Source organism: Amblyomma maculatum, chromosome 8 (assembly GCF_055883805.1).
Source record: "Amblyomma maculatum isolate TAMU_Amacu chromosome 8, ASM5588380v1, whole genome shotgun sequence".
Taxonomy (NCBI): Eukaryota; Metazoa; Arthropoda; class Arachnida; order Ixodida; family Ixodidae; genus Amblyomma; species Amblyomma maculatum.
The window spans coordinates 118,374,622-118,400,676 of record NC_139351.1 but is presented as its reverse complement, the minus strand read 5'-3'; the positions used below and the strand labels follow the sequence as shown (position 1 = coordinate 118,400,676).

At 48.8% G+C, this 26,055-nt stretch overlaps 1 protein-coding gene across 2 annotated transcripts in view; it reads right to left on the bottom strand.

The window, feature by feature from the left end:
* kermit (PDZ domain-containing protein GIPC-like protein kermit) overlaps positions 1-25,589 on the bottom strand; it is a 48,022-nt gene extending 22,433 nt beyond the window's left edge. The window contains exon 1 of one of the 2 annotated variants that reach the window (XM_084577411.1): positions 25,296-25,589. In XM_084577411.1, the coding sequence (XP_084433537.1) occupies positions 25,296-25,589 (294 nt within the window). Of the gene's footprint in view, positions 1-24,975; positions 25,184-25,295 lie in introns of those variants that run through there. The other variant, XM_084577412.1, reaches the window with a different exon arrangement.
* Positions 25,590-26,055: the final 466 nt, after the last annotated feature.

Sequence of the window (26,055 nt, the reverse complement as noted above, 5' to 3'; positions counted from 1 at the left end):
AGCGTAGGAGAGGGTATATGTGGCACAATGATTGGCCAGCCCATTTTAAAAGACTGCATGTTATTGGCCACAGAGTGGCGTACGTTGATTGGTCAACGGATAAAACTGGAATTTTGGGTAACGCTAAGAAAGGAGTGTTGGACGGTTGGGCTTGGAAGAGAGTTGGGCTCGGACGAGAGTGGAGAGCAGACGGGTTGTTCGAGAGGGAGGCTAGGCTGACGGAGGTCTCAAGGGACTCCGGCCTAAAGTGTAGCAGGAGGCCAAGGCCTGATTCTGCTAGCCTCTGACCTCAGATCGTTCACCAGTCGCAGTTAGCCCTCTGTTTGATGTCGCACCCGACGACAGTATTGTAAATACTAAGTTGTAAAAAGGTGTAAATAAACGTGTACAGTCCGAGAAGAGAAGTCGTCATCTCCGCACCGCAATGTGTCACTGAGCCACGGACGCAGCGGTGGTCACCAATACCACTCGGTACGAGCGAAGGCAGCAGAAGAAACAGCAAGAACACCTGCTGTGTAGGGAAGCCCATCGATTCCCCAAGCCTTCGCACGTTTGAAAATAACTCCCCCTAACATGTGAGCTTGGGTTGTCAGTTCCCTCCAATTTAAGCATGCGGGGTAATACTCCCCGTTCGTAATAAATGACAACCCGAGGGGGCTTACAATGGATCTAGTTTGAATACTTCTTAGCATCATAGCATGTGCTTTGCTAAATGCTAAAGTTTGCATACAGAGGCGGATAAATCCGTCTTCTATCCTTATAGGCTTCACCTAGGGGTTCAGAGCCTGAGGGGTTTATCTCCCTGCTCGCCAGACCTCGGGCCATACGATCTGCTTCCTGTTCCCCAGATTCCCCGGTGAGCCCGATGCCCTCTGCCCTCTCTCATCCTCCTCTGACGGCGCTCGCTGCGAGGTCAAGCGCTGTGCTGTTTGGAACTACACATATCCTCGGTTCGAAAACGATAGCCTTACTAAACGATGCATGCAAGGCGAAATGGTCTAACATACACCACACGGAAAGCTGCCTCACAATTTTGACACGAAACAGGGAAAAGTGGCGCCACATGTCGTTAGTGATGCCGTGTGCTGATGCCACCTTTATGGGTTTGGTTTGTGGGTTTTAACGTCCCAAAGCGACTCAGGCTATGAGAGACACCGTAGTGGAGGACTCCGGAAATTTCGACCACCTGGGGTTATTTAACGTGCACTGACATCGCACAGCATCCATCGCCTCCATCCATGACATCGCCTCCATCGAAAAGCAACCGCGGAGGCCGGGATTCGATCCCGCGTCCTTGGGCACAGTAGTCGAGCGCCCTAACTACTGCGCCACCCCGGCGGGGTCACCTTTATGGGTACCGGCGGGTATTGACAACGTCAAGCTATACATAATAATAATAGTAATAATAATAATAATAATAATAATAATAATAATAATAATAATAATAATAATAATAATAATAATAATAATAATAATAATAATAATAATAATAATAATTGGTTCGCAGGAAGGGAAGGGCGCAGTATCTGTCACACTTCTTTTCTGAGGACACCTGAACCAAGCCATAAGGGAAGGGAGAAAGGTGGGAGTGAAAGTGGAAAGAAGAGCCGTGGTGGAGGGCTACGGAGCAATTTCGACCACCTGGGGATCTTTAACGTGCGTTGACTATCAGACGGAGTTTCGCGTAATGGGGCAGGAAAGGCTTTCGCCTCAATATATCCTAAGCACTCTAGTAAAGCTAGAGTGACGCGCAAAGAGATGCACGATACAGAGAAAACTGCATCGGCTCTCTCCACCTTTTGTACGACGCGCGCAGGTATATACGCTTTTACAATGGGCCTCTGTCGTCGGTCGGAGTGCATAAAAGTAGGTCTTCTCGCCGATCGGTGGAACGGTGAATAGGCGCGCGCTGTAGGAACGCACAAGAAAAAAAAAATGAGAGAAAAAAAAAAAACAGACTAGCGCGCCAGTGAGTGAGTGCACGCGCGAGATAGAGAGAGGGAAAGGGCGGTCGCCAGCGGCAAAAGCAGGAAGCCCAGCCGTGCGGGCGGACAGAAAACGCTATTCAACAAGTCGTTGACTATGGATGTCACAGACCTCCGCAGGCGCGCTGTGATGTCCTCCGCCGACGCCAACTGCGCGGCCTCCGACGCCGGAGTCGCGAAAAAGGCCTCGCCAGCTTCCCTTCCAGTGTCGCTCGCAATTTCGCTTCGAGCGCGAAGATACTCTCGTACAACGCGACATGCAGTAACGAGTCGGAAATAGGTATTTCAAATCGATAACAGTGCACAAACACGAGCGATCTAATATGAAACGTCCAGTTTTAACTCAAACTTAGTTTTATTATCCTCAATTCGGTACCGAACATGGAAATACACTATGGGGTCCGAACGTTCATCCACCATCGCTATCATGATTAACCCACATCCAAAACATTAGCGCTGAAGCCTCACGCACACTTGGTTATCTGCGACGGAACTTGAAGGCCGCATCGCCGGAAATAAAGCAACTAGCCTAATATAACTTTCATTCGCCCCAAACTAGAATATGCGTCCTCCGTTTGGCACCCATCACAAGCGTATCTCGCCACCGACCTTGAAGCCGTACAGAATCGCGCCATCCGATTTATAACATCTTGCTATTCAAAGAAAACCAGTATTTGAGACAGTCCATCGCCATTCCATCGCTCATGTCACGCCGTATCATATCTCGCCTATGTCTTCTACATCACTTCTATTATCATCCCCGCACGAGACATGCAAAGCTACAGCCCCCCCCCCCCCCCCCCCCCCCCCACACACACACACACACAGGACATCTAGCCGCCTAAACCATAATCATAGCATTGCACATATTAACTGTCGCACATCAGCACTAAATTCTTCATTTTTTTCCGGACGCAATAGTACTATGGAACGCCTTGCCAAGCACCATCGTATCATGCACTGATCGCAAATCATTCAGGATAAAATTAAACGACCATCTTTCGTGAATAAATCGCTGATGACGTCGGCAGAATTGTGGGCGCGCGGGGGAGGCAGCGCTTACCTTGTCTTGACTTTTTTTTACGTGTTTGTAGCTCTGCTGACGTTGCCATCGATGACGTACCAACCGGCTCAAGTTTCACCAATTTCGTGAAAGCGTTTTCCTCATGCAAATTTGTATAACATTTTCGGCGTCATTTACTTATGGTATATTGTTATTTTTGTTTTTAATATTGTTTCGTCTAACCCTTGCATTATTTCTCTTGTTTCTGTTTTCTTTTCTTGTTGTTTTAATGTTTTTCTGTTCTTTTTCGCATTATATATTGAGTTTGCTCCCCCCTTATGTAATGCCCTCGGGCCTTTAAGGGAAAAATAAATGAAATGAAATGAAAAGGGGAAGAAAAAAAACAACTACTGAGAACAAAATAAGCGTGTCTTTGCACACATTCGCGAGGATAGAGAGATGATAAAAATAGTTCTGAAGACAAGGTGTCGTTAGTATGCATGCTAACAAAGGGTTCCCTTTCACGCTGCTCGCATCTGTAGTAGAAGCCGTCGCACACCCTCCGTGTGCAACAGTCATATAAGGGCAAGGCTCCTGTCCGGCGCAAAGGGTAGGGAAACGTCCGAGAACAAACAACGGCGGAGCTTCGAGCGGACGTCACGCGGTTTACACCATGCACATAATACGCTGAGTCGCGGCTATATCCAGTGTACAAGTATACGCACTGCAGTGCATTATCAACACGATACCACTCGCGCTCATGCTTACGCAGCAAACACGGAAACGCCCATATCGCACCTGTCGTGGGCAATGTCCAGGCGTGCACCGCGGACAACGGCACAGGAACCGATTGTGTTAGGAACAAAGGCATGAACGCATATCTATAGAAGCAGTAAGTATACCAGCTGTACTTCATTTTCCGCAGACAGTGCACACGTTGGCATATCAAGTTGACGCGATTACGAGCGGGCAGTTATCAATTTCGATCTCTCCTCGTTTAGTTTAACGTATACTCTTTCCATTCTTCTGGAAGTTGTTCGCCTGCGCCGTTTCATGTCCGTGCCGGCGCAGTGCCGTTGTTTGACGATAAGCGTATATACGAACTAGCTCGATTGCATTTTATTTTATTTCGTTCGGGCAAACATAAGTGCCAGCAATTTCCCTTTAGTCGCGAGCCCTCTACAACGGCGTCCCTCATAGTCCGGGTCGTTTTAGGAGGTTCAACCCTGCAAACAAAAGCTGCGCGTGTGAGCACGGCTTGAAGCCTTGAACAGATCGTCATTCGCCGAAGTTTCCCCCCTATTCAGGGACATTTGGGGAATAAAAGTAAGGGCCCTACAGACGAATGAGCTATCATCATTTAATATGCCTTTAAAGGCCCCGAGCGGGGTTTTACATAAGGCGTGGAAGAGAAGGGGGGGGGGGGGGGGGGGGGGGAGATAACACCTAAACCTAACACCAAAAAAATCGATGGCCAAAACAGAAACATGAACGTCAGAAGGCTCAAATACAAAATCCCACTTTATCTGATAGAGACGTATAATGACATGTCAGGTGTTCTTTGAATCTATCAGGATCGCGTTCAGTTACAATATGTTCAGGAAGCCGGTTCCACTCTTAAATTGCGGTTGGTAGGAAATATTTGTTAAAGGCGTTAGACGACCCATGTAATCTCTGGATGCTTGTGGAGTTGGGGAGACCACGAGAACCACGGAAAGATACGTGGGAAAAGCCTGCAGAGCACTAACCCCATAGCAAACAGGAATAAGGCAAAGTGACCACAGTCTTGAGGCCACCTCCGAATCCTCGCGACTGTTTCTGACCCCTTCCCTGTGCGGCGCTTGGCTCGGTTCGCCGCGTCTTCTTCCTGGTATTAACTTCAGCCACCCATGCAACGTGACGTTGACGAAGCCACCGCCAGCCAATCAAAAGGCAGAGCCCCCCCCGGCCAAACCCGATCGCCCACCCTCTGTGCACGGCTGAGACACAGAACCCCGTCAAGCCAAGGAGGGGTTTGCGACCTGTTTTCCAGTCGTTCGCGCGGTGGCGGCGGGTGCCCCGCTGCGATTCGCGTCGCTGTAATTCTGTAATCCATGCGTCACGCTTAACCCTCCCTGCCAGGCACTCTGACGTGTTATCGACCGGCACAATCTTGACTCAAATAAGCCCGCGCAACTCGTATATCCGACGCCATCGGGCATATCCCCCCCACCCCTCATTTTCCCTCCCTCTGTTTGCTCGCCCCGAGCCACGACAATCTCGAGACGGTCTCTCTCTCTCTCTCTCTCTCTCTCTCTCTCTCTCTCTCTCTCTCTCTCTCTCTCTCTCTCTCTCTCTCTCTCTCTCTCTCTCTCTCTCTCTCTCTCTCCGCAAAAGCACGCCGGATGGCAAGAGGTCGCGCCGGAAACCTGCAGCATTGAGAAGTATACACGGTCGCCCTTTCATGTAACTATACAGCCGTGAAACAAAACGCTGGCAAAGAAACTCCGTCGCCAACCTAGCGTTCCGGTGGGCCGAGGCAGGAGTATACGCAGAGAATCTTCACAACGTAACTAACGTAACTCGCGACCGGTCTAAACTCTGCGCCATTTACTGCAACCAGCTGTGACCAGATATATATATATTGTGGCTAGGGCGAAAGATAAAAAAAAATAAAAGCATGCCGAGTGAGCGCTGCCCGAGATCAGTGCTCTGCTGCAAATGCTGCAAATTATATGAATGTATGCATGGCTCAGTCGGCTGCCCTTAAAGATAAAAAAAAAAAAAAGGGAAAACGTGTTAAAGGGCCTCGCACTACTCGTCTGAACCACATATACTAACGAGCTGCAGAAATACTAGGGTACATACATACTAAAGCGATATGTTTCTCGACAAGGCCATCTGTGTCGTGCCAGATAACGAAGACCATTTGGAAGTGGATAAACAAGCAGCGAAAACACAGGCCATAAATGTGATTCGTGCAGCACATATGCTTTACCTTTCTACAGCAAGCTAAGTAATTATGTTACAATCCCCCGTGTAAACGACAGATGCCTTATTGCTAGCTTTTGAATTACTTGTTAAATAGTGGCAAGTTGCTTTTTTATAGGTGGCGTATGCCACATGGAACATCGTGCAGCCGTCGACATTTCTCTCAGTCGGTTTTGAGCTCAATGGGATCATCATAGCCTTGTGGTGAGAGAAGTGCAAAGCCATTCCCATATCCCACCTCCTGAAAACATGCCAGAGAAAAAAAAAAAAAGGGGGGGGGGGGGGGGGGGGGGGGTAAGCATGACAACACACAATTTGCCCATCAATCGCGCGTCTAACGACTTGAGCGAAAGGGAAACGAATGCCGGCACGCCGTTGCACCTATCAGTGCCCACATGTTGCCAGCCGACTACCACCTGTCAGAGGTAGGATCGAAAGTTTGAGGCTGCGAGGCTTTGTTTTTCTCCTTTAACCGTCGCCTCCTCCGCTTTTAACGTATGCTGTGGTTGCGCGATGTCGTTTTGTGCCCTGCTCTGTCATCCACCTCGCACTGCGGCTGAAGTGTCCACTGAAACACGACAGTTGAAATCGATTACTGAAATGAATGCTTGTTTCTACACCTCTCGGAGGTACAAAGTAGGATGGCGAAAGAAGGGACGCAGGAGGAAAGAAGAAAAAAAAAAGCAGCTTGAAAGACACTCGCCGAAATTAGGTATTTCGACAGAACAGCTGCAGACGGAGTTCGGAGAAATGTAGTACCACAATTGAATCTACGACACACGCCGGCAGCAGCATCGCATCACTCACTGATGACAGAGGAGCGGAATCAGCAGCATGATATACAAGAGACAAAGGTGCCACATTCTCGCATCGTGCCTAACCTTTTCCTCAAAAGATTCTTTCTTTTTTTTTTTTTTTTTGCCACGAATGCTATATTTAAAAACAAAAATGACAGTGGGGGAATCCGCTAATCGCTTAGATCACCAATTCTTCAATTTGTGCCTTCGTTACCTCACACATATTCATTAGCACACAGTCGTAGGCTACAATATTGTGACGAAAGGCCACCCAAAGCTCGACACGTACAAAAGCCCGGTTTAACACCCTCCCATCCCAAATGAGCAGCGGGAAACTTGGTAGCTCCTGCTACGTCACGTGGTCTCATGACGTCATAAAACTCACCGACCATTCAACGCTGCCAGGTCACCTGCCAGCTACACCTGCCACAGCCGTGCAGGCGATTATTCGCTCACAGCGCCGACAATGCCGGTGTTTTTGCAGAACGAATCCCTTTTAATGCTGCCGTGTTAAAGCAAAAGCGTCCAGCGTGTTAGATTATGAGTTATTATGCAACAACGTGCTTATGCACCTCGCACCGCTGCTCTGTAAGGCGCCAAAAAGTTAATCCAGCTGACAGAAGTAGAAAAATATCGCAATCGCAACCAGCCCCCGCCCCTTATATCTCGAACACTGGGACATCGGCAGGCTATTATGCAAGAGGTCCAGATATCGAGGCATGCGCACAAAAAAAAAAAAAAAAAAAAAAAAAAAGACACAGCGACTGAACGCGCTCGCGTGAGAACGTTCGTAGCCAACATGCAAGCTTCGCTCGCTCCGCATTCATAGGACATTGGAAGTGACCGGATATGGTCACAACTATAAGCTCCGCTTGCTAATATGAAACTGGGCCCACCGAAAAACTTGCCTAGGTCGGTGGGTTACCTTTCACAGTGCCGATACACAAAAGAAAAAAAGAAGTGACCGAAATTATTCCGGATCTTATGCAGTACGGCGTCTCTCTCTCTCTCTCTCTCTCTCTCTCTCTCTCTCTCTCTCTCTCTCTCTCTCTCTCTCTCTCTCTCTCCTTTCACTCCCTCCTCCATGCCTTCCTTCACGGCGCGGTTCAAGTGCCCATCGAGTAGTGCTTTTCTTTCCTCAAAAGACAACTGATGTTATTTGAGCACAGGAAGTATGCTACTCGTATGCCGCAACTGTAAAAGGAACAACAAACAGCGGAGGAAAAAACGTAACGACTGCGAAACAGTCAAAAGTTGCGTTTGTCCCGCGCCTCCTTGCCTCCGTGTTTGACTTTCGCTTTCTGCACGTAACTACTAGTCTTACAACCAACTTAAATTCACCAACTAGTGGGAATTCACCACATAGTGGGAATAATTAACAAAACACTTCGCCTTCTCATACCTCGCTGACGCAAGCTGCAAACCAGTCATTTGCGCAACGGTCTATGACCCCCGACGTAATTCGCCGCATACCCACAGGCGTCAATTAGCCTTCAAGGAGCATACGCATTCGGCGAGTTTGTCTTCTTAGTTGGCGCCGAGGCTATCGTAACTGCTTATATCCGCTGCAAACGGACGAAGAGCTCGGTCTTCGAAAATAAAGTGAGTTTATGTACAGCCCACGTTTGGGTAACACAAAAATGGTGCTGAGTCGCTAGAAAAACCTCGAAAACAGAAGGTTTGGCTATAGGTTTAACAAGACGTATAATAATTAAGGAAAAAAATGAAGGAACAGTGAGAGAAGAAAACGGAAAGAAAATGTCAGCGTGAGTGAGAGCTGTTTGCGAAGATATATGTATATTGCCTGCGGCGTGCTACCCTGTGTCCAGTTCAGTTCAGTCGTTCAGTCGTGTCCGACTCTTCGTGACCCTATGGACCATGTCACGCCACTCCAGTATTTCCTGCCAAGAAAACCCTATGGCTACCCTGTGTAAAGGGCGTGAAAATGAACGGCGGCCGTGAAATCTGCAAGCGATATTTGTGTTGTGAACGTGGCACAGGTCAAATAGAATGCATATCATGAAGAAGATAGAAAAGAAAAGATTCAGTGCTTGACAGTGACGCACCTAAAAAAACAAAGAAGGAAGTGCGGAGGAGGGAAGAGGGAACCAGTAGACTATACCTGTACTCTCGGTGTCATTTGGATGCTATTGGCTTTGAAATTTCGTATAAAAAGTTGATTTGCCGTAGTTTTTATATTGCTCGACTCCATGCGTACTTTTCGCCCTAAAACCCATCTTTGGACCCCCGCAAACGCAGGCCTAGCTGGTAACGAGATTGCTCACGCATGCGCCCAAGGTTTCCGGGCGCAGGTCATGCATGGAGTTCACCTTCGGCCAGGTGGCCCCGCTTGCTGCGTGAGACCGCCTCCTCTCCTTTCATGACACATATCACCATTACCACCTCGGTTGCCTTGTCTACCCCCTGCACACCGCAAAACCTCTTGTTATTGCCATATTCTGGTTGGTTTGTGGGGTTTACCGTCCCAAAGCGACTCAGGCTATGAGAGACGCCGTAGTGGAGGACTCCGGAAATTTCGACCTCCTGGGGTTCATTAACGTGCACTCACAACGCACGGCACACGGGCGCCTTGCTTTTCGCCTCCATCGAAAAGCAGCCGCCGAGGCCGGGATTCGATCCCGCGCCCTTGGGAACAGTGGTCGAGCGCCGTAACCACTGCGCCACCCCGGCGGGGCAGTTATTGCCAGATTCTACGAGGTCAGCTTCAGACTCGCACGTTACTCACTCCTGCCTTCCGCCACCTGACCACCGAGCTTATCGTCACGCCTCTGCTGCCTGGCCAGAGCCAACCTCGAACACGCCATGTGGTGGTTGTGGTTGGCTCACAAAAGTAATTAAAATTAACTAGCGAAATTAATTCAAAGGAGCAATGCGAGGCTGCCCTGCGCAGTCCAGTGCCTGATCTCCAGGACAATATCCTGAATTGGGTTCAGAAGGTAGCGGAGGCCTACCCAGCATAGGAACCTCTTTCCTTCCTTCTCTGCCCCATAACCCTATGGGATAAAGTCACTCAATTTCGGTCTGAGTTCTTACGGTGTCCCTGCCTACATGACGCCGGTTTTCTACTACTATTTTTTTTTTTTTTTACGTATTTGTTTCTACTGTCACTGCTGTTGTACTTTTTTTTTTTTACCCTGCAAGGTTCCTGCTGATGATGTTAGCAGTATCCAAAATTTCCAAAATAATATTAATAATAATAAAAGGTATGACGAACATGCTGTGCATAAAAATAACAATGAACTCCACAATTTTGCCTTGGATGATACCAAGCGGGGCGCTTGGTATACCATGCGCTATCGTAGTGAAATGCCGCCATTTTTCTGTTGCGTCCTCTGTCTTCGAGTAGACTAAAGAGTTGGGCAGCGCTGTGCTCTTTAGTCCACGTCCCAATTTTTCTTTTTCTCTCTCTTTGTCCCGTGTGTGACACAGTCTCAACAGCAAAAAGACTGTTTCGCAAGAGGGGGTTTGTTGTTCGAGCAAAGTATGCTGCTGCCCCAGTTGGTTGGCCACACTAAAAACAATAAGAACAAAAAAATAAACACAAGAACAATAAAGATATTCGACGGGGCTAATACTACACGGGAAACGGGGCGCAGCAACTTCAATTAAGCGTTGCAGAGAGAGCCTCAAAACAATACTTGATAAATAATAACAGTACTTTCGATCCTCCGTCAGCGATTTCGTCGCATTTAATTACTGCGTGCATTTTACCTGCAGCAGTTTTCATGGCGTTAGAATAAAAACCGTTTAGGCTATGGAGTTCAGAACGACTCGGGATGATTTATTAACTGATTTATTTATAGGAAAGGAAAGGCGCTGTAACTGTCTCACTTGTTTTCTGTGGACACCTCAACCGCGCCGTAAGGGAAGGGAGGGAGGTGGAAGTGAAAGTGGAAAGAGAGAAAGGAGCCCTAGTGGAGGGCTACGGAGTAATTTCGACCACCTGGGGATCTTTAACGTGCGCTGACATCGCACAGCACGCGGACGCCTCTTCGTTCGTGTGCTGTGCGATGTCAGAGATAGGTCTACGTGGTAGTGGAGGGCTCCGGAAATTTTGACAACCTCTGGAATTCTTTGACATGGGCCGACATCGAGCAGTACACGGGCGCCTTGCGTCTCGCCTCCATCGAAAAGCGGCTGTCGCGGCCGGAATTCGATGCCGCATGCAATTAGGTACGGTCGTACTACAGAGTTACTGTGAAACTCTAGGTTGTACAGCATTCGAGCGCCCCAACCACTACGGCACCGCGGCGAGTAACTAGCAAATTGTAGACATTGTTCATGTATTCTTCATTGATCTAAACTGCGCAAATACTTCTTTGATTTTTTTTTTTTTCAAGCCAACTGCGTACGTATTTAGCTCAGCCCTCGAGAGGAAAGCGCATTAAGGTTTATCTCAGCTCTATTACCACGGAAAAAGTAAAAAGAAAGGAGAAAGGAGTGAGGCAAGGCTGCATACTGTCGCCCTGCCTATTTAACCTATATGCAGAGTGCATCATGAGGAAGGCTGGTCTGGACGAGTCTTCAGCTGGAGTGAAGATTGCTGGAAAACGTATCAACAACCTTAGATATGCGGATGATACCACTTTAATGGCAGAAAGTGAAGTGGAACTCAAGAGACTTCTGATGCGCGTACAAGAAGAGAGTGAGAAGTTTGGGCTTAAACTGAACATTAAAAAGACAAAGATCATGGCGTCTCGCCCTATCAAGTCCTGGAGCATCAAGGGACAAGAAATGGAAGCGGTGACAGATTTTCTCTTCTTGGGCTCCAAGATTACCTCGGAAGGAGACTGCAGCCATGAAATTAGGAGACGCCTGCTTCTGGGAAAGAGAGCAATGGTTAGCCTTGACCGCCTATAGTAAAGAGCAGAGACATTAGTCTGCCAACCAAGATCCGTATAACTCGTGCTATGGTCTTTCCAGTTGTGATGTATGGATGCGAGAGTTGGACTGTGAAGAAGGCTGACCGCCGAAGAATTGACGCGTTTGAATTGTAGTGCTGGCGAAGACTCTTGAGAGTTTCTTGGACTGCCAGAAGATCAAATCAATCGATATTGTCGACCATAAACCCTGACTGCTCATTGGAGGGTGAAATTCTAAAGTTAAAGCTCAGCTACTTTGGTCATCTGATGAGAAGAGAGGAGTCGCTGGAGAAAGATTTGATGTTGGGAAAGGTTGAGGGTCGCCGGAGAAGGGGTAGGCAGCGAACGCGATGGTTAGATGGCATTCTCGAGGCACGGCAGATGAAGTTATGTGATGTTATGAAGATAGTGAGAGACCGGAAAGCGTGGCGTGACATGGTCCATAGGGTCACGAAAGAGTCGGACACAACTGAACTGATGATAGTTGGCTACTGTTCTTGCGTTTCATCAGTAACGCGACAACTGCCCCACAAAATGGTGTGTCGTCGCGCCGCCTGCGATTTTCGGAGCCGGCCGGTTTTCCAGGCAAGGTCCGCAGCCGCGGTGATGCAAGCGTGCGCCATATCTCACCAGACTTTTCGCTTGGCCGTGCGGAAGCCGCCGCTTGCTTTCGAGCATCGGAATCCATAGGCGACCTTGCCGTTCGTGGACGCTAAAGCGGTGACGGGAAAAAAAAAAGAAAAAGCAGCGGCACGACCGCGAACGACGACGGTTCGGTGGCGCGAGGGATCGAGCGCGACCGCTATTGAGGTCACACTTCGACGTGCCCAGAGCATCGTCGGGACGGATTATTATTCGATTTCCTCGCGCTCATGCAGCCAATGTCAACACGCTTGACGACATGTTGGAGGAAAGGTAGTGCTTCTTGTGCGTATCCATACGCGCACACAGCGAGGGATAGCGCGATACTTCTGTGCGCGTTCACTGGAATACGATGAACAACTCCAACTATACTTTTTCCAAGACTGCAGAGATCTCTTTTGAACGCCACTCGAGGGCAAGCGTGTACGGGGAGGTTCTCCGCGACATCGCGATCCCAAGCGTGATGGAAATAAACCCACTCAAGCCCGCTTTAGGGAAGAATTAAAAAGGTGGGAAGAGTCTTCCACTTCCTAACTGAGAAGCTGTCCATGGCAAGATCCCTACGACATTTTTTTTTTTTTTACAAGATTTATTTAGAAATGCAAAGTAAACCATTTGATCGTATAGACTCTCTGCCTGCCCCTGCGGATCTATTTGTACGCGTGTCCTTAGGCATGTTACATGGGTATGTTGTGAAAGATTACCGAATAAGAGTTGAGGGGGACCAGACGAAGGCAAGTCTCCTTGTCAAAAGGTTGGCTCGGCTTGCGAACTAAGGTTCCCCCTCAACCGTTGTTCGGTGCTCTTTCATACTGCGTAGCCATCTTCTTTCTCTCGTTCTACACAGGTTCGTTAGTGTTACATACGTAATGAGCATTTAACAATTACATTCCTTGACGCGGCGTGCACACGAACTGCCGTGAGTTGAGTCGCGGGAGATCCGAAGAGGCATCTGGATCTAAAGGCGCGTCAGGAAGCGCGGCCACGTCGCATGCAGCCATAAACACTTTTTTTTTGCTTTTACCACCCCCAGGCGAGAGCCGTTGCTTTCTTCTTCCACAGGCCCGCTTTTCTGGCCCAGTCCGCACCACCGCTGCTATTTACCCCAGCGCTGCGAGCGACTCCACGTGGCTAAAGAGTCCGTCGACAAGGGCCCCAGACACAACCATTCGGGCGACCCAATACAGGGGCGGCGGCGGTGTGCTAATGCGTCCCAGCGACAGTGTGTGTATAATGGCCCGAATTTGGGTCATGTGCAGCGCACCGGGCGGGGGCCATCCAGATGCGCGGCCCGATTGCAGCGCGGGAGGGGGGATGCTATATGTGCCCGCTGTGCTCATCGGCGCACGGCGCAAAGTACACCCCCTCCCCCCTGGTTTTCCTACGCTTCAATGGAAGCAGCCAGAGTCACCTGCGCGACCGGCTCCCCTTGGCTCAGAAGGGCGCAGCCTTGTCTCGTGGCTAACGGCTTGGTCGCACTCGGAACGAACCACTGCTGCTTCGGATAATAAAGGGACAGGCTGAAAAAAACTGGTCCGAAACCTCAAGCCCCGCGTGGGTCGCCCGGGAAACGGAGAGCGAATGGTGGTGACTGCTCTGTGCAAACTTTTACGTTATGCCGAAGTTCCCAAGCGAACATAAAACGGTCAAGCTTGGATATCAATGGTTGAGACATGAGGAGACATGAGGTTGAGGAGGAAGATAAACTCTTTCCGTCGGCAGGAAGTAATTAAATATCGCGGGGGTATAGCCCCATCGAGTGGCTGTGAGCTCTTGTCATGACCCTGATTATAAAGGAGGCTATGCCCTGATCTGTATGTCCGAGTCAAAGCTGAGCAACGCGGCTTCCAACTGGTCTTGCTTCGAGAGCTGCAAACCTGAGTGAGGGGGATCCCGAGGGCGAGCCCAAACTGTGCGAGAGAGTGAGGTTCGGGTACATAGTATACAGGATCCAATCTCTGCAAGTGACAAAGAACACGCAGAAAACGTCCTTGACTAAAGGACGGGGTAATTATAGAATGTTTCCGCTCTCAAGATTGCCTACAGCACACAACAAAGGCAGACTCTATACGGCATGGTTGAACTACAACGGTCAGCTAGCACTGTAATCCAGCAGCTTTGTGGCATTGACGCGGCTGGCTTCTCGGAACACCGTGCGGTACACGAAATGCGAACTCTGAAATTTTTCAGAGTAACGCGGTCCCCATCTCGCCGAAACTGGATATGGAATCTTCGTGGCTGCGAGTGACTGACCTTCCCAGCACTGAAACCGTATCCTTGCTTCCCTTAGTGTGAACCTCCGCAACGGTATTACCATAAGTATAGCAAATAAAACTTCGCGGGGTTGGCAACCACAGCTTCGGACATAGGGTGAACGGTCGGTCAGGATCAACGGTTAACAATGATTTTCGCAACTCGAAGCAACACCTTGCGTATATATGTGCGCCGGCCCTGAAGGCGGCGCGGCGAAAAGGTATACGTTGAGCTAGCTGTGCTGAGAAGTCAATGACACAAAAGCTCGAACCTGGCTCTCATGTCGATTAAACCGATCTGAACAATGGGCATCAAGATTATGTAAGTATATCACTGTTCTGAATTCCGGAGATATGACCTTGAAACCGCTAGCGCATCTATACCCACCATGCTACCACCATCACAAAGTGTTGTGTACGGTGTTGTATTGAGTTTCATGGTGCACTAACTGAGGCTATCATACGCCAAACACTACAGGTAAAATGTCTTTTTGTTGCAAGAACTCACGGATTCTAAATGTTCCGATCTATAGTTGAAAATATCTACTGCTTTAAAATAAAAACACAGGACAAGACAACAAGGATATTCTCACCTAAATGAACACTGCATTAAAAGGGATGCATGTGCGCACTGTAGAAAAGCGCATGGTTCTTTTTTTGTCTTATATTTGTACTCCTGGTTTTTGTACTATGGTGCCAGGAGTACAAAACGTGGTTTGCATGAAGTCGTCTCCGCGTGCATCACACGCTGGTATGCCTCTCTTTGTCAGTATGAAGCTGCGTGTAAGGTGCGTGTGTCCCATGCGACACAGCTACAAAGGAACCCCATTCTTCTCTTCGTCTTATGAGGCTTCCAGACAGAAGCGAGACGCAACTGACTATTGCTGAGAACTAAGCCTACACGGAAACATATACGCGTCTGTCGCACGACGGCAGTCATAACACGCTTCCGCCATCTTTGTCACTCCTTGGAAGAAAGAATCGCTAACTCGTCATTAATGCAATCTAACCTACTTGCAACTACCAGAAAGGTCACGAGCAAATCGTAGCACGCGGAAGTGATTACATGCACGGGCGGTCCCGCAAGCTAGACAGACCGCCGGAACTATTTCTGGAGAACATGCACTTCGTGCAGCACACGTCCGCGGGCGGGTTTTTCGAACAAACAGAGCAAAACCGGACCTGGGTGTAATTAATGAACGCACAAGCCCAACCTATCCAGCCTCTGGTCGGGATGCAAACTAGAGAGAAAAATCACGCCACATTTCGAACAAAACTTTCGCGAACAGCAGCACGGCGCTTATGGTTCGACCCTCAAGCAGCAGCCCAGTCTTCCCCGAAACGTCGGGTCGCTCTTCGCGAGGCCTTTGGTCGGAGTGTTTATTTTCTTTCGCTCATCACAGCCAGGAAACGTCTATATAGGATCAGGCAAACCACGTTCTGCATGCAGGTTTTGTCGATTCTACAGAGACAGTGCGGATACCACAGGTGTGTACGATAGCGGATGGCTGCGTATACCTGTTCGTCGGCAGGAAGCAGCGGTCGTCAGTACCTCGAAAGATGAAAGATATATAAACAGAATTCAAGAAAGAGAGGAGACGGGAAGCGCTCGATCCGCCAGTGTAAGCGAGTAGGTTTTACAGAACGTCGGCGGGGCAACGGGGCAAAACCTGCACCATATATGTGATGCGACAAGCCTGCATTTGCGGTATATAGTGGGTGTAGTACACCTGCACAACTACAGAGAACGCAGTCTCACTGCGTCCTCTAATTCGTAGTTTATTATTTCGTTCTGTTGCTGCGTGGGCGGCGGGCTCTTGCTCTATAGTTCGCTTCATACGGTCCAGACGAGTAGCACCTTTGGATGATGGAGGCTTTAATATGCAACCTCAAAGGAGGTCCCCTTCAGCCAATGCCTCCACCGGCACCCGTGACATATACTTTATATAGCGTGAAATTGCTGGTGACTAGCAGGTGCTTCTGTGAAATGGCATTTACAATGATACCATTGGCTAAGAGGCCTCTGTTGAGAGACGTTAGGCGCTACCTTATTTAGTTGTACATCAATACAGTATATTTTCTTTTTTTTTTTTTTTTCACCTTGCCTGATTCGCAAAACATGGAATGTTTGACGCTGCCCATTTCGCCCACGGTTCACTGCGTCTCCCAATTTCCTGATCCGGAAGAAAAACCGTGACGATGCTTCATTGGTCGGCACACTAACATCTACTCACTCACGTGCACCTGTCATTCAGACTGAGTGCGAATAAGTGGACGTGAGTGTGCGTGACTGTGAGTGAGTGAGCCACCTCTCATAGTGCCTGGGATACAACTCAAGAATAGAGCGGCAAACACTCCTCTAACGAGGCGGTCCGGCCAGCCAATGGCGCAGGGCGATTGTCATATTACGTAGCGCCCGTTTCACGAAGGTACCTGCCAGTTCCCCGCAATTTCACGCTAGGGGACCAACCATGACGTCACGTGAACCGGTCGACGTCATTGGCTGTGGGGCCTCATTTGAAGGTCATTATTCGCCGCCGTATTGCTGGGTTGCATCCGATTTTGGGACTGGCATTCAAAGGACGCATGCTGGCCTGCTGACGTGCCTGAGCTTCCTATTCGACACTAGTTGATGCGCACGTCGTAACGCCCGCACCGACAGCTGGAAATTCCAACTGCGCCATTGTGCGATACGGTGCAAGCGAGCGATCCACTCCAGAAGTTATGGCGATGATAAAATGGCGTAACAGATAACGCTATCACCGTGGCCGTAGTTTAATACGCGCTTGCTATCTCGTGTCACGGGAACGGCAGTCAGCATACAGGACGGCGCGCGAGGGCCTTTGCATATTCGCGAAATGCGCGCTCATATTCACGGCCTACGCGTTCATAAATGCGCAGCTAGCTCGGCTGTTTGCTTGTTCTGCACATTTGGCAGCTTCCCGTGCGCATAACATGCTTGAATCTGCAGGACAATAGGTTGGGCCAGTAAAAGTCAACTGATTGCACGCATAGCAAGAAACGAATACCTCACTCGTGACACGTCGGCGGTGCAATGACATTGCTGTGTTGTTTATTTTGTATTTACTTTTCAAGCACAGGAGTGGGGTACAAAGACAGTATGAACGAAGAATAGAATGGCTGAGTACAACGCAAGAGAAGTAACGAGCAAAAAAAAAAAAAAAAAAAAAAGAAGTAATGCGGTACAAACCAAAAATTCCTTATTAGTGCATAAAAGGCGATTGTGGTGTACTTATAAGAAAGTTGCATAGTAAACGCCAGCTCCATCTTTAAAACTCGCACAGCACGTAACTGCGCACTCAATTGAGCGTACATCAGTATTGTTAGTAGTTCAGTTCAGTTCAGGCGTTCAGTCGTGTCCGACTCTTCGTGACCCTATGGACCATGTCACGCCACGCTTTCCGGTCTCTCACTATCTTCCTAACATCGCATAACTTCATCTGCAATGCCTCGAGAATGCCATCTAACCATCGCGTTCGCTGCCTACCCCTTCTCCGGCGACCCTCAACCTTTCCCAACATCAATTCTTTCTCCAGCGACTCCTCTCTTCTCATCAGATGACCAAAGTAGCTGAGCTTTAACTTTAGAATTTGACCCTCCAATGAGCAGTCAGGGTTTATGGTCGACAATATCGACTGATTTGATCTTCTGGCAGTCCAAGGAACTCTTAAGAGTCTTCGCCAGCACCACAATTCAAACGCGTCAATTCTTCGGCGGTCAGCCTTTTTCACAGTCCAACTCTCGCATCCATACATCACAACTGGAAAGACCATAGCACGAGTTATACGGATCTTGGTTGGCAGACTAATGTCTCTGCTCTTTACTAGGCGGTCAAGGCTAACCATTGCTCTCTTTCCCAGAAGCAGGCGTCTCCTAATTTCATGGCTGCAGTCTCCTTCCGAGGTAATCTTGGTGCCCAAGAACAGAAAATCTGTCACAGCTTCCACTTCTTGTCCATTGATGCTCCAGGACTTGATAGGGCAAGACGCCATGATCTTCGTCTTTTTAATGTTCAGTTTAAGCCCAAACTTCTCACTCTCTTCTTGTACGCGCATCAGAAGTCTCTTGAGTTCCACTTCACTTTCTGCCATTAAAGTGGTATCATCCGCATATCTAAGGTTGTTGATACGTTTTCCAGCAATCTTCACTCCAGCTGAAGACTCGTCCAGACCGGTCTTCCTCATGATGCACTCTGCATATAGGTTAAATAGGCAGGGCGACAGTATGCAGCCTTGCCTCACCCCTTTCTCAATCGGAAACCAATCAGTAAGACCATGCCCAGTTCTGACTGTGGCCTCTTGCCCTTCATAGTGGCTTTTTTTTTTTTTTTTTTTTAAGAACAAAAGGAATTAAGAGATTTTGCCAGCCCCAATACCTGCTATCGCACGCAACAGAAGCACCTGAACGGGTGCGCGGAAATAAAGGGACAGCAAGGGAACAGGTAGGGGAAAGCAAAGAGGAGGAAAAAAATTTAAGTAAAATTAAAGCAGAAACTTCCAGGAGGGCCTCTTAGTCCAGGAGCCTTCTGGCTGTTCCCTTTAGCTTGGCTCGCTCGACCAGTTGTAGCTGATCTGCGGGTTGCATGGCCAGAAGGGCGGCCTCCCAGGAGGAGGAGTTGGGGTTTTTGATGAGAGGAACGCGGACGGGATGTGGGCAAAGAGGAAAAGTAGAGGGAGAAAAGTCAGGGTAGAGGTATACAAAAATAAATAAAAAAAAAAATAAAAACTAGTCCATGTCGATCCGCCATTCAGGAACCAAGGCAAAATTCGACGGTCTCTTTATAGTTACGATCTTCTCCACCACCTCCATTTTGCTAATGAAAAGTATAAAGAGTTTCTAATTACGCTCCCAGGTGCAACATTACGCGGCAATATTTCTAAAACACGTGCCCCTGAAAAATGGACAATTCCGCACCACCGAACAAATTACCTTCTGCAGTCATAAAGCTATACAGTGCCAATGTTACTAAATAAGTTCAATTTATCCACTTTTAGTAACGCTGTATTAACACGCAAAGTTTTACGTGCAATTTTTATAGAATGACCTGTGTTTGCTGTTTCCAGTGTAAAATGGTACCGCGTGTAGTAAGCATAGTAATTTGAGTTTTGCGCCCGTCATGTTGCAATTATCGGTTTTGTTGTAATATTGTGTACATGGAAACGCTACTCTTTGTATAACACCTTGATATCACTTATATTTCCACTTCATTCGTTTATTTTGCAAGTTTGTGATAAAATATCATCCCCCCCCCTCCCCCAAATAGCAACAGATATTTTGTATTGATTTTTTTTGTACTGCTGTCACTGTTGCTTGCCGCCGGCTTCCAGGCCCCGTCAAGCTGTCCCTACAGCTTTCTGCCTGGGAGACCGTCAACATTGTAAAATGTTGAAAATGAAAGTGAATTGAAATTGAATTGAGTAGCCAAACGCAGCCATTTGTTTTTGTGTTTTACATTGGCGCAAAGTTTGTTGCAATCGTTTGAAAAACTCGCCGTCCGTGAAAGAGCAGCTGCAAAACCCGCACTGCATTTTCATCTTGTTCTGTTCGTCAAGCCAACCTGCAAGAATATGCGCTCCGACTCCGCGTTTGAAATTGGAAGCGACTGGGCGCATTCCGTGGGATGCTGCTTGCGAGAAAGGAAGGAGCAGATGCTGGTTGCTAGAGATTTAGCTAGCCGGGGATGCCTGACCTCTCCTGCGCACGCGCATTAACAGGGGTGGGTGCAACTCGGCTACTGCGCTTGCGTGGGACCAGTATACGTCAACAACAGTTTGCTGGAGACTTACTGACGTAGACGTATACCGGTTTACCGTACCCCTCCCACGCAGGCGCAATGGCCGCGATTGCACTCACCCCTGTCAATGCGCGTGCGCAGATGTCCGGCAAATACGTCTAAATCAGTACGTCTCCGGCAAGCTAAATCTCTCTTTTATCGATTCGCAACTGCCGGACTTCGGGCTTCAGCATGGGCGAGGAGCATTCAGAAAAATGCATTTCTCTCTAGCTTCATAATTACAGCGTTCAACGGGTGAAGCGTGGATGAAGCATATTCATAGTCTCTGTGCACTGTTTCTGCGGGATGCAATCGTGGAAACAGCTCTTCCGGCTAACACGAAAGTCGAATGGTCCCATTTTGCTGCCTCAAATATAGATTAGGAATGTCTAATTTCGCTCTTGTATATGGCGTCGCGCGTTTTTTTTTTTTATTTTTTTTTATTATTATTTTTTTAATAACCTCAGCGTAACCGGAGGAACCGTTCTGGCCAGAGCCTGCCGTCTCGTTCCCTATGTCACCCTCCCCACCTCTCCCCTCTTCCATACAGCTTCTATACCTACCGGTAATACATCTTCCCTTTCTCGCACCATCCTTACCCACTGCTATGCAGCGATGTAAACTTAGTTCTCAGACTGGCCCCGCCGGGGTGGTGCAGTGGTAAGACGCCCGACCACTGTGCCGGAGTACCCGGGTTCGAACCCGACCTCGGCGGCTGCGTTTCAAGGGAGGCGAAACGAAGAGGCGTCCGTGTGCTGTGTGATGTCAGCGCACGTTAAAGATCCCCAGGTGGTCGAAATTGCTCCGTAGCCCTCCACTACGGCTCCTCTTTCTCTCTTTCCACTTTCACTCCCACCTCCCTCCCTTCCCTTACGGCGTGGTTGAGGTGTCCACAGAAAACAAGTGAGACAGTTACTGCGCCTTTCCCTTCCTATAAATAAATCATTTTTTTTCTCAGACAAGTAACGGCATTTATACATATAAGGTAGAACATTCAAGTGCCAAGTAGTAGTTATCCCGTGTGTACTTTTTGTTAGTATGTAAATTTTTCGGGGCTCCAAATTTTTCAAGCAGCGTAACTTGCATACTATTTCTGGGCTCATTTCTCTAATAATAATAATAATAATAATAATAATAATAATAATAATAATAATAATAATAATAATAATAATAATAATAATAATATAGCAAAAATAGAGCTTGCTCATCAGCGTATAGCAAAAACGCGTTCACTTGCACCCATCACCGGCTTTCTGTTTATTGCAACAGTGTTGCACTTGTTTCTCTGTTACGTCGACTTTGAAAGAAAATTGTTACAATGGCTGCCCCCAATCGAAAAGCATCTCTTGATTTACGGAGCAAAAATACACATTTTGCGAAATAAATGCGAAATACCCCGCGGACACGTATAGCGACATCTAATCCTATTTCTGAAAGAAAAAAAAAAAAAATGCTCACGAATGTTACAGTAGCAGACGGCTATAGTTAAATAGGAGAGGAAAAAAATAAAGGAAACAGGTGACTCATGGACACGCGCACCAAGCAGGTACACAAGAAGCGCATCACTTGAAAACAGTTCATTCAAAACACTGCGGCTGCTTAACACGAGGTCGTGTGATCGAATCTCTCATTAGTTTCAACGGCCGCGCGATGAGCTTTGACGTCAATGTCGTCAGGTCACGTGAGGGATGAAAGAAAAAAAACTGCGGTATAATGGCTTCTCCTTAATAATAATAATAATTGGTTCACTGGAAGAAAAAGGCGCAGTATCTGTCACGCTTGCCCTGTGGACACCTGAACCGCGCCGTAGGGTAAGGGAGGAAGGTAGGAGTGAAAGTGGAAAGAGAGAAAGGGGAGCCGTAGTGGAAGGCTACGGAGTAATTTCGACCACCTGGGGATTTTTAACTTCTTCACTTGTTTCCTGTTCCTGAATCTTTCTCTCTTTCCCCTTTATTTCCAACCTTCCTCCCTTCCCTTACGGCGCGGTTGAGGTGTCCATAAAAAAAAAACAAGTGAGACAGTTACCGCGCCTTTCCCTTCCTATAAATCAATCAATCAGCAGGCTGGCTTTGGCGCTTCAGCGAATTGAAACTTGAGGAGCGATTACTTCGGTACATTACATCAGCTTTTTTTTTTTTTAAATCCTCCACAGAACCTACACTTCATTGACGTCACGGCCATCTCTCGGCTGTTGAAACCGTAACAAGTGAGAAAATGTTATTTAGCAGTCACAGACGAAAACCACGATCTGACCCACATACAGTAACGTCTTAAGCATCACTAACAAGAATAAAAATGCAATCAAATTTTGATGTCTGTGCTTTTTTTATATGCCGCCTTGTTATCGAGTTATACCCACTACAATTACGTATTTCCTTCCCTCACAACCATTTATCATTGAGAACGAATAGGTGATGATCGAAGTTGAAGAGTAATCTGTTAATGAATGCCAATTAGACTTCCCACCCATGCTGGACAACACGTACCTGACTGCGATCGAAAAGCAAAACGCGGCCAACTAGTGTGCGCAAGGGCATACCTTCCTCCATGCTGCTTCCACCCATTCTTGGCTTAAGACCCACAACCACACCAGGCACGAGTCGCCGACAACCTCCATCCTCATCAGTAGGTCGGTTTCTAAACCAGGGACGTCGATTGGTTTGTAGATGTGAACTGTCTGGACAATCAAGCCCCCCAAGGCCTGCTACTGCGTAAACCGGCGTTCTTGGCACTCCCCTCGATTAGCACTTAACATTAGTGCTCGGTTGAATACACGTGTCCCTGCAACTTGGCTGTAGGACTTTGGGCATTTTTTTTTTTTATTGCCTTTTACAGTGAATGCAGTATGAATGACGCTCGCCAGGAGAAAATCATGTAACACAAAAATATCAAGCATATTAACCTCTCGCTTGAAAAAATGCACCCTGTCTTGAAGTTCGCTTCTTCAAGACGTGTGGCGGTGTTTTATGGTTTCTAGCATCTCAAAACGACACAGGCTATGAAGGATGCCGCAGTGTTTTGAAAACTCCGGAGAATTTATTTTAACGTGCATTAACTGACATAGCATGGTACACGGGCGCCTTGCGTTTCGACTCGATCGAAACGCGGCCGCCGCGGCCAGTGTAGAAACCAGGGCCCACTTGTACAAACCTCTTTAGTCCAGTCTTTTTCCGCCATGGCTCAGCAGCACTCCCTAACCACTAAACCATAGAGAGAGATTGGTTTCTCTATGACTGAACCACCACCGCGTGACACGCCATATATACCTATGTAACGTAGATGGCATTCTCGAGGCATTGCAGATGAAGCTATGTGATGTTAAGAAGATAGTGAGAGACCGGAAAGCGTGGCGTGACATGGTCCATAGGGTCACGAAGAGTCGGACACGACTGAACGCCTGAACTGAACTGAACGTCAGTGCACGTGTCCAGCATGCTAGCTTGGCAGTTGAATAGTGAATATCAAGGTCTTCCGAATGTTGCACTGCACGTGGACAAAAAAAAAAAAAAAAAAAAAAAAAAAAAATCCTTTTGCCGACTGGCTTTTACGTACAAGAAGAGCCTGCATTGAATCCATTGCAAATACTTGGCACGTAACGTCGTTCGAAAGACGAGGAAGGGCTCTGCCAGCAGCAGACGTGACTGCTCGCCGTCAAGTCGTACTGTGAGTCAGCGCCGGCATGTCCTTCGGGTCAGCACAGGTTCTCGCACGAGTCACCCTTCAGCGGGCCGTCGAAACTCTCCACCCAACATATCCATCCCCTCCGGTGTGTGTGATCGGCGCGGCATGTGACCCGGACGACCGCAGCGCTGGCAGCAGGTGTTGCGTTACGAGCGACGCACAAAACCGTGTCGACGGACGCCCAGGTATTTCTTTCTTGCTGCGCTGTTACACACACACAGGACACGACGATGGTCGCGGCCTCGTAGGAGAAGACGGACGACCGGCAACGCTCCCGTGAGCGTTTACGCACGCACACACGCAACTACCATGCTGCGTCAGGTCGGCAAAAGGGCTCTTTGTAATCCGCGGCCACGGCATGTGCTGTGACCTAATCCGAGCGCGCGCAGTTTGGGGAAATATAATGGAGGAAGAGAAAAAGAAAAGCTTCCCGTCATCGCCCGCCCCTGCTTCTTTTCTTCTGTCGCAGACACGAGAACTACAAAAACGCGGGGTGAAGCAACGAGGCATGCGCGGCGTGCACAGCAGCGAGCGACCGCAGGGAAGAGGAGGCCCCGAACAGAGCAGGCGGCGCAAAGCAGAATTTTCCACTTTCCTACCGGTCCCACCGCGCGCCGACACGCGACGAGCGCGGCTGACCATTCCGGCGTGTCTTGTTGTGGCCTCTCTCAACCCTCCCCCTTCATATTCGCCGTCTAGCTTTTCGAAAAAAAAAAAAAAAAAAAAAAAAGAGAGAGAAAAGAACGAAAAAAAAAAAAAAAATCCCTGGCATCGTGCGGCTGCCGGAGTGACGACTTCTACCACACGCTGCGGCCTTCGCGCCAACCACGCTGCTACCAGGCATTCGTTTACATGCACCGACTATTTTTTTATAGCTTGCGACAAATCGCATGCGTTTTTTTTTTTTAACAATGCGACTGTACCGAAGGTACCAAAACACCGTGGTATTATCGTATTATCGCACTCACAGATTCGTTGATTGTGTGCACGTATCCGGCTCCGAGTGATGTCATGTGACGCCGATCGTAACCGCTGGCAACGCACGAACCATACGGGACCATCACAAAAAAGCATCCCCGCTTGCTTTGCAAACGACTGAAGTGTCAGCAACGTTAAATCCCTTCCAACACTCTAGAGCTGAGACAGACTGGCGGCTTACAGAGGTTATTACGCCAGGCACTACAGGTTTCCGCGTGCAAGCAGCTGCAGTGCGTGCAGTACGTAACACACGTCGCACGCAAGTTTTCCCCTTCGGCCGGAAGCCCAGTGCGCGGCAGCAGCTACTCACGTCTGACGCCGGAAAGTCGTAGCATTCGGCGATCTTCAGGTAGAGCTCCTTGATATTGGAGAAGCCTGAGATGATGCCGGTCGGGCTGCCTTGTGCTTGCTGACAGTGGAACACGAGCTTGGGCTTGGGTAGGTTCTTGGACAGACCATCCACCGCAGAGCCGGCGGGTGTCGGGGCAGGGTGCACGCCTCCGCCGTTGGCTGTCGGCGATCCACCTGGCGCGCCGTTGGCGTCGGTATCGCCGTCCGGCGACGCAGAATCAGAGTCTCGTTTCTTCTTGCCAAAGAGCGGCATAACTGTGTGGCGTGTGTATGCACGTCTAGACGCGAGAAGCCAGCGCGCGTCACGCACCGTCACAAACCTTTCGATTGACACCCGTCGAAAACGCACACACAGGGCAGCAGGAAGCCGGGAAAGCCGCCAGCGATCGCACTGCTGGCCACCCCAAAGTCCGTTATCTAATCACCATGACCGCGCAGCCGTCGTGCACTTCACACAACATCGGTGGCAGGCAAGGGGCGCTCATTAGGGGCACATAACGCGGAACGGGCACAGCGTAGAGACAATGCAGGGAGCCGCGGAGTGCCAGTGTGTAATTGGGGAGGTAACTGGTCACTGCCTCGGGGTGCCCCACCTACCGACCATGCAACTGCTTCGGTGTCCCGTGGACCCCGCCAACCGATGAGGCCGAGCGATCCTTGCCTCTCGCGCGCTCGCGCCCGCCGGTCACAGACGGACGAGGGGGAGCAAACAAGTTTAC